We start from the raw sequence: 9,575 nt of genomic DNA, 5'->3' as shown, positions 1-9,575 counted from the left end.
GTCATGTTGTTGAATCTGAAATTGTGATCGATATTGTTAAATATCTTATCGTTTGTGGTCGTTACTCTATCCATTTTTTTATTTTATTTTCGTATTACGGCAAGGATTGTAAAGATAATTTATCAGCCAGTTCATGTCTAAAATTTTAGTTTAAAGCAACTATATTTACATTATTAATTAACATTTATTAGTTAATGTGTTTCTCTCAGTTTTAGATTGTAACCCGGATTTATTTTTGTAAAAATCGATTTATGACGCTCGAACAGTAGTAAACAACTGTTGCCTTTATTCATGTCTTTCGTCCATTTTTTTTTTATAAAAACTGCATTAAAAGGTCAATGTGAAAAAAGGTGGTTTGAAACAGTACAGGAATTTATCAGCCTATGGCTAGCCTTAATATTTTCAGAGATTACTATGGTATAGTAGTCTCAGATATGATGTAGAAAAAAACAATAACACATTCTAATCATAAATATTCCATCCAACATGGAAAGTACAGAATAAGCCATGATGTCCCTAATATCCCACTTTAAAGGCTTTTTAAGTCATTAGTTCTCTAAAAGTAAATGTTATTGCATTAACTGTCATTTTTGAAAAATAAATCGGGCCAAAATTCTAACCCAATTTCTTAGCAGTATATTGCTTTCCTTTGGATCCTCATTTAGTCTTTGTAGAAGAAAAGCGCGTCCAAACTAAAGGTATATTATTTTCTTTTTATATAGATATTATCAGGTCATAATATCTATGTATACGAATATTTGATATATGAACTAATAACAAGAGAATGAAAAATAATCTTCACTAGAAGCATCGCAGATTTTGAAAGATGCAGTGGTGTTCCATTCATAAGAGACACGACAGCGTGAAATTGAATTTGAAAAAAACGACTTACATATTGCCTTGTCCGTCACTTGTAATAACTGCTTTAAGTGTCCTAACAAAAAGAGTCGATCAAGAAAATGCATCAAGACGCGCAAACTGGATATACTGATGTTTTCACTGTAAAACATCCTAAAATGAATATGCAATTTTTTTAAGGGAGTTTTTGAAGAAAAGTCTAGTTTTTATATGTTGCATACACCGAAATTCATTGACGTAACAATTACACAAAGCAATCGTAGATACAAATACTATTGTTATGTCCGTATTCAATCATATCCCAACCTTAAATCCGATAATTAGCCTGAAACCTTTCACTAATTGTTCGTTATTGTTTCGTTTTCAAATTTGATTACATTGATATTTTCAAAAGATTTTTTTTAATGAAAATGTCGACATATATAAATAAAATACATTTGTACTCCTTCCACCTATGGATTGAAGTCAAAACACTTTGTTCAGTGCACGGAGCACAACAATAAGTGCTGGAAACAGACAAATCAGCATTTTGATTGGTTAATTTCGGAGTAGAAATACATAAAATTGACTCCAAAATTGTATAACTTCGAAACCTGAGATAGGATGAGTATTAAATAGATAACTCAAATATATTACCATACAATGGATTAAAGTAAAGCAATAATATTTCAAATATATATATTTTATTTCAATTTAAATAAACAAACGTTTTATTTTGAATCAAATAAAACAAATAATGTAAATAAATCACAATTTTATGAATAAGTGTTTTTACAATAAGCACATAAAAAAATAAAGATATAAACGATAAGAGCTCCTCATTGCATGATAGAGTTAGGAAGAAACCTGAGTTAAAATTTAACAATCGGAATAATTAAATCGGTATCACAGCTAGAAAAGGTTTAAAAATCATAGATTGCTAGTCAGTGTTGTGATTAATGAATGTCTGTACAATTGCCAATCTGATTTTATCTGCAGGTTATTCTGAAATGCTTCATCTTCAGGATAAGGCTGAACCTGATGTCGAATCAACTTCTTCACCTTTTCGTTTGCATGTTTCATGAAAAATTCTTTAGATAGCATAATGCATTCAGCACCACGGCTTACCTGAAAGAAAAAAATCATATCCATATCAATTAGTGTTTTTATGCTTTAGAATGATTTAAGTTTATGTGGATTTTATTTATTCTTTGAATCTGGAGCGTACCTAAACACTCTTAGTGCTTAAACACATGCATGTAACGTGCGCGTTTGATTCGGTTTCATCCGTGTATATAGCATACCTATTTTCTGTGTTAATATGTATTCACAAAAATAAAGTTTATTTTCTTTACGAGCGAAGAAAACAATGTAGCAAAAATAAAAAAAGCACAGTTATCACTTGAACATTATCCAGAAAAGTTAAATATGCGTTCAATGCATGCATGCAAAATGTGTAAAATCATTGAAATTAGGTGAAATTTCAGAAATGTGTTCAATCAGTTTAAAATTTTCGATTAGAAAGTTAAATAGATGAAAAACAAACTGCATAATACTAAGGTTATATATAATGTACTTTTATAGAATATAAGCATTCTAGTATATGTAAGTCCGAGAATTTGAACAAATAATTGAAGGTTATAAACTGTTATTAAGTTTGCTTTATCCGAACATAAACTTACCAAGCTAACAACTGTATTTGTCCTTTCTGAATCAGTATCAAATTCTATAGTTTCTAAACCCTGTAACAATTTTGAGATTACTTAAAAGTTATCTTAGTATATTCAATTTTCAGTTTACCGCCGCCAAGAAGCTATTGCCAGTTCAACGTCATTTATTTTCAATATAACAAGAGAAGAGAACAAATGTCACTACAACACAGGGCCTTTTACTTGTACTTTCAAGATAGCGGTTGACAATGACTTTAATTTCATCAAATGTAGGTAACTTCAACATACTAATAAACAATTTTGAACTGTAACGGTAGGAGTTCGTACCCAGCACGTCGACTCTTAAATTGACAGGACTATCATTTTTGCTGCCGAGGGTCGGTATTTGAATGAGTATTCTAAAGCGTATGATTCAGTTTCAATAAAAGTACGTAAAACAACGAACTTTAACAAACACAGTGATATAGGTTGTTGTATATTATTGTCGATAAACAAAAACGCATTGAATAATATAGAATGGAAAACTCCAATATCACTGTCACCACAACATTAATAATTGCCGTTAAGAAATAACATGCTATCTGCAAATCAAAGAAAGTATAAAAAAAAAAAACTAGACAAAATGACACACAACTGAGGTAACTTCTTTAGGTGAAATCCATAATAATTGATAAAATCGGACGATATCAAACACTAGCGTGGATAACAAATATCATATTAGTGACTTGGTACAGGCACTATCCGAAGACGGAAGAAAATGGTGGGTTACCCCTGGTTTTATAACTAGGAAAAGTTTCCTCTTGTACAAGTTTGGTACTTAGTAGTGGAGATTTGGGCACACAGCACTACTGAGAAAAATGTCGAAAAACTAGAAAGGATATCGGTAAATTGTTCAGATCACATGCTACGTAAATACCCAAATTGCACGTTTTAAAATTTTGCAACTTTTTAGCTTCATTAAATGTATATTCTTTCCTCTTTTTTTTTTTTGTATTGAAGTGCATGACACACCTTTTCTCTTAATCACTCAGATATTAGTTAAAAGAATGATAACTCTTACTTACAAATGCATCTCTTGGTTTAAGAGCTTCAACTTGAACATATACTGCTGGCAGTTTTCCTGTTGATATTTCTTTCGGTTCTGGTACAGGTTTTGGAGGCCTGCATTTCTCTGGTATGACGTAGTTCTGTTTTGGTCTTTTCACTGCCTAAACATTAGAAGAAAAAAAATCATCGACTATTGTTTATCACATGCTACCACTTCAATTCTGTATTTATAGACTATTGAAATATAGTATTTTATTAGGTACAAGCACGAGCAGTATGAACGCTAATGATTTATGTAAAGTTTTATTAATTTAGACAACTTTGAAGGAAACGACCTCGAATACAATAGCCAGTAGAGAAATTTGAGCATTATGTTTAAATTAATTGCGGTTATTTCCTTTCTAACGTTTTCATTAATCTTTAGTGATAGTTGGTTAAGTATGAACATTCAAGAGGTGCATATAAACAAAAGCGCTTCTTACCCAAAAAAACAAACTAGGTGTTACTTTCTAGAGAAGGTTTCAGACATTGTTTTGTTTTTGTTTGCGTTTTTTATAAATAATATTTAAACAAATTCAATAAATGCTGCTACTTATCATAGGTTTGTACATTTAACAGGCAGAACGCCGGTGTCAGGATTGAAACAAATCTAGCCTACTCTTCTGAAAGATTTGATTTGGTCACCAGTTTTTTATGGGTTAATGGGTTCAAAATTTTATTTTCTGTGTTATGATTTGTAAACACTTTTCTGTCTTTGTAACCTTTCGTTTTTTGGAAATTCTTTTCACATTCTTTTTTTTTCTTCTTACTGTAGAAGTGCAGTATTTTAGTGTTAATATATATATTTCAAACAATCACTTCAAATACATACAAAATGAGCTTTTAAAGTGGTGGGATTCTTTGAGTATTGATCTTTTGAAAATGTATGTGCTTCCGGTGCCTTATGTTCCTCCATTGGTGGACTGTTTTCTTCATTCTGGAAAGATATTCAACAAAATCATCAAAGACACCTGGCTTGTTATTATACGACAGATACTACTAGTAAGCGTTTCGTCTAATGTGGCTTGAACAGTTAATAACACTTATAAAACAGGAAGCAGCATGAACTCAATTTTGTGTTAAGCATAAGTCATTTAAATATCAGATAACAAGAAGTAGATGCAGGACGGTTCCAGGAAAAGCTCGCACTATACATTTTGTAGAACAAGTTGCTTACTTAATATGATGTCATTATGTTAATCAGTCATTGTGAAACGTGTCACGAAAACGTTTTCTACCTCTACAGATTATCCCAACTTTTGTTGCACTTTATTCAGTAAATTTAGAGGAGAAGATATTTTTTTAAAAAATGAGAAGAACACGAAAATTGGACATCAATGTGTCATTCGATTGTTTCAGTTTTCTGGATGAATGATGATCTTGTATTTATTTGACTATTAATGCTGTACAAAACCACAGTATTATCTCTAAGAATTCGTGGGGAAAATGTTACAAAATTTAAACGTGAATATTCAGCTGTCAAAAAACATAACGAATTATGGACTCTCCAGATTGTTTTCTTCCTTGAAAACTTTGAATATCGGAAAACTATATGATATAAACAATAGTTGTCTCTGTTTTTAATGACGCTTTAGACAAATTTGTCTGAAATGCCATGGTTTTAGAAAATCATTTCATCATTGACAAAATGTTAAATTGACGAAAAAATTAAAAAGATTCTTTAAAGGGATCATACCTCTTCTTTCACTGGAGCAGATTTTGATCGTCGTTTTCTTCTGAGGCCAGTATCAACCTTTGCTTCTAAAAAAATGTAAATCGAAATTATTGCATTGTGTTATATTGTCATTCCATTAACATCAAATGAGAACAATTTATAAAAGTTTAACCTCCAATCAAACAAATTCAAGCATTGAGTATTACAGGATTGCAAAAATTTAAATGATTACTTTTTGCATTAATGAGGACATAACAAATTATTGCAAATGAGAGGTTATATTATACTATTGATCTTCAAAATATCATCTATCCATTAAAAAGAAACACGTAAAACAAATTAAACAAGTGAAACTGCGAGCTACTGCTCACTGATAATACCCTCGCCGCAAGTGGATAATATAAATAGTGTAAAAATATTCAAGTGTTCGGTAAACAGGAAGTTGTCGAGTGATGAATCTGAAAACGCATCACACGGTATAGCTGACTTATATAAATCCTGAAACCAAATTTCAGAAATCCTTGTATTGTAGTTCCTGAGAAAAATGTGACGAAAATTTTAAACTTGGCTATCATGTGTAAAATCATACAGTGTTCGGTAAACAGGAAGTTGTCAAGTGATCAATCTGAAAACGCATCACACGGTAAAGCTGACTTAGATAAACCCTGATATTCAGAAATCCTTGTATTGTAGTTCCTGAGAAAAATGCGACGAAAAATATTCATGTGACGGACGGACTGACTGACGGAAGGACAGACAGAGGTAAAACAGTATACCCCCCTTTTTTAAAGCGGGGGTAAAAAAATATAAAAATCAAATTTATTAATTCCAAAACAACGATACATAGCATTTTGGTCATAAAACTATACTCTGAAATCAGAGTACACAATTTGTGCTCGAATTATGAAATCCATAATATTCATACGTAATTTTTTCAGTTTTCAGACAATCGAACTGGACCACTACGACGGATGAGTCGACAAGATCATAAAAGGCCACAGATTTCTACTGATGTTCAAATCTTGTCAATCGATTGGGAAGACACAAAACAAGGAAACAAACAATAAATGAGGGAATCACATGAATCCAAATAGGAGTGGGATTGGATTTGGTGCTCGGTTTAAACGGCTGCTAGTATTCATCATCAGCCATGTGAATTCACAGGCAACATGTCACAATCGAAAAAAAGACCCAATCGTTCACATTACAGATCAGACGGACGACCACATTGAAATGAAAGACCGAAAACCCCATGTCGACATTATCGCTAGAAACTAAGAAACATTGCTTACGAAAATGACATGAAATTGACAACGTCGTCAAAGGTAAAATAGAGATAAACAGACTATCATTGGTCATCTCAACTCGATTGCTTTTGCCGTACCACCTCCAGCGAGAAAATCAATCTCGTTGAGATGATCAACGATAATCTATAAGTCAGGTTGATTTCAGATGTTCTTCCGTGTTACTTCTGTTGATAATACTGCCAGAGTTACGTCGCGTTTTACCTTATGTACCTAGGGTTGACAATTTGCCCTGACAATTATGTTGTCGTAACCAAAGGATTAAAGAAGATTGAGAAATTGAAGAAAATAAGTACTGGTTAAAAGAAGTGCAGTGACGAGATATTTACGATAATTCGAGAAAGCAAAGGAATATACGGCTTTTGACTGAGATGAAATACAAGCAAGATACAATAATCGTATTCAAAAAAAGATTTAATTGGAAAAACTTAACGTGTATGTATTGGAAGCAATTAATTAAGACGACGTTGAAAATGAGAAATATTAGATACAAATTCGTATTTTCATAATTTGTATGCTAAGTTATTAAGACTTTTTTGTAATTTCATACAAATTGGTAAAACCTAAACCCCCGTCGGCCAGTAGTGGATATAGATGCTTCTCTATAAGATGATTCACGAGAAATATGTTTTCTTCTGAAGGTGAAATGCAATTCAATGAATGCAAGATATTTTCTCACATTGGCTTTCTGACACTGAAAGTTATTTTTTGGGAAGTAAGAATAAGGTTGTTGGACAATTTTGAAACACTATTATTATTTGATTGTTATTTACCTTTGATTAACCCTGGCAATTTTGGTATCGACGGATCTTTGTCTGCATTTTGTCTAGTGTTAAATCCAAGTCTAGGTGTTACACCTTTGAGCTGTTTTAGAACTTGGCAGAACCCCTGAAAAAAAGGGCAGGGAATACGTTGAGAACATTAAATATGGAAAGATGCACATACACAAATAACGTTTTGATACATTTGCAAGATTCTGAAGATATATGAGGTTTTTTTCAAAAAAAATTGTTTATAGCTAACGGTAAACCTTTTTAAAATCGAGGGTTCCAAGAAAAATAATATAAAATATGAAAGATAAATCAAATCTTTAACACTTAATCATCTTCCGAAATATTCAATCCAAGAATATTTAAGCTGTATGAAAAAGGCACGAAAGATACTATAGGAATAAACGCGGTAAATAGTTGAATTCGATAGGTCACATTCGTGTGAAAAGGGAAGTAGATTGCGACATACCTAACATATCTGATATTATCTGTGAAACCGTTATTCCATAACGGTCAACCAACTCGTGATGGCGTCCGTAAAATTGCATGATAAAAGCAATACAATTTTCGATTTTGATTATAGAATACAGATATATAAGTTAATGCAATTACTTCTAGATTTGGTATTGAAATATTATCACAGATAAACGGTTGTTTGTTTGTTTGAAATGTTCTTTAAAGTATGACCATAAAGAAAAACATCATTAGTTTAATGAAGGTCATATCAAGGTAACAATCACAAACGGCGGAAATTAAAAATAAATACATTAAGAGCATCAACACACATTAGTTTACATAATATATTCTTATATTCAAGACTTACCGATTTTACAACATATATCCATTCGTTAAAAGTGCTGTCTTTCACAATAACAACATTTCGTCTAAAATTTAAAATACAGATAAAAAATTAAATATTTAAGAACAGTCTTTGATTTTTCCTGTATTAATGGTTGAAATTCTTGTCAAATATAATGACCTAGGAGATCAATAATTCTAAATTCAATATTTAATTTTGATTTTTAAGCCCATATCATTTTTATTTTCAATAAATTGATTGACGAAAAGTACAGAAAAGACACTTCACCCTCTCTTTTATCAATTGAAGTCTTATTTGCAGCGTTTTGTATGAGTTCAGAAGTGGGATGTTTCCATTGTAAATTCAAAGTTTTAAATGCCGATTTGGTATCTTCGGTCTCATTTGAACCAGGAAAATGTCCTGTATCAAGTCAGGAAAATGGCTATTGTTGTGTTATAGTTCGTTTCTGTGTGTGTTTCATTTTAATGTTGTGTTTCTGTTATGTCTTTGCTCTCCTCTTATATTTGATGCGTTTCCCTCAGTTTTAGTTTGTAACCCGGATTTGTTTTTTTCTCAATCGATTTATGAGTTGCGAACAGCGGTATACTTCTCAGACATGTTGCCTTTCTTTTATACTAAATATTACACTACATTAACAGAGATAAAAGTTAAACAATATTTAATAAAATTTTATCAACGCATGCCTGTAGTTACTAAATCAAACTTCAACCATTGATATTGATGTCATACATATAAAATGATCTAAAGTGCGTAATCATCGCATAAAGTGATAAACTCGCTATGTGTATCTTTACTTACTTGAAAAAGTGTAACAAACATTTTTCTGGATGTTCCAATAAATTTTCAATAGGCCAGTCTTTCATAAAGTCGCACTGACTGAATAGGAAAGAAAGCAATTTATTTATAATTGATATGCATGAACGGTAACTGATAACATGTTCAATCATTTCAAAAATGCAGCATATCTTAATATGAATAAATGAAGTTGTCGTAAATACATCAATGTGACATCAACAGAACGACCAAGTTTTTCAACTAGTTAATCAAAAAAAATATAATAAACTCAAGTTTTTTGGTGTATTGATCATATCAGCTCCAACTGAGTTTTGTACCGATATTTCTGGTAGGTACGAGACTTCGATGGACGTCGGTGTAGTGAATGTCATCTCTCGAGAATTGAGAGATAAAAACGAGAATCAAGATTTGAATGTAGCTTTCAATAACGCATCACACTGCGTGGATTCAGATAGAAATACATTTTAAAGACCCGCTGCGATTAAAAGATTGGTTTTAATATAAACAAATTTCGCTTTTTTATATTGAAATATTCAAACTAATCATGTGACTCAAACAATGCTTAAAAAAACCATATAGTTTTAACACATCGTCCAATCAAAAAGTACACTCAATACA

General features: G+C 31.5%; 1 protein-coding gene across 2 annotated transcripts in view; it reads right to left on the bottom strand.

The window, feature by feature from the left end:
- Positions 1–1,675: 1,675 nt before the first annotated feature.
- Positions 1,676–9,575, bottom strand: part of LOC134696092 (cyclic nucleotide-binding domain-containing protein 2-like) — a 28,239-nt gene continuing 20,339 nt past the window's right edge. For both annotated transcript variants that reach the window (XM_063557685.1, XM_063557684.1), the window contains exons 10-17: positions 8,961–9,038; positions 8,166–8,226; positions 7,346–7,460; positions 5,290–5,354; positions 4,426–4,530; positions 3,572–3,715; positions 2,520–2,579; positions 1,676–1,965 (exon numbers count right to left, since the gene is read on the bottom strand). In XM_063557685.1, the coding sequence (XP_063413755.1) occupies positions 1,768–1,965; positions 2,520–2,579; positions 3,572–3,715; positions 4,426–4,530; positions 5,290–5,354; positions 7,346–7,460; positions 8,166–8,226; positions 8,961–9,038 (826 nt within the window). In that variant the 3' untranslated portion in view covers positions 1,676–1,767. The remainder of the gene's footprint in view (positions 1,966–2,519; positions 2,580–3,571; positions 3,716–4,425; positions 4,531–5,289; positions 5,355–7,345; positions 7,461–8,165; positions 8,227–8,960; positions 9,039–9,575) is intronic.

This window comes from Mytilus trossulus, chromosome 14 (assembly GCF_036588685.1).
Source record: "Mytilus trossulus isolate FHL-02 chromosome 14, PNRI_Mtr1.1.1.hap1, whole genome shotgun sequence".
Taxonomy (NCBI): Eukaryota; Metazoa; Mollusca; class Bivalvia; order Mytilida; family Mytilidae; genus Mytilus; species Mytilus trossulus.
Note: the sequence above shows the minus strand (reverse complement) of the source record. Positions and strands in the feature narration are given on the sequence as shown.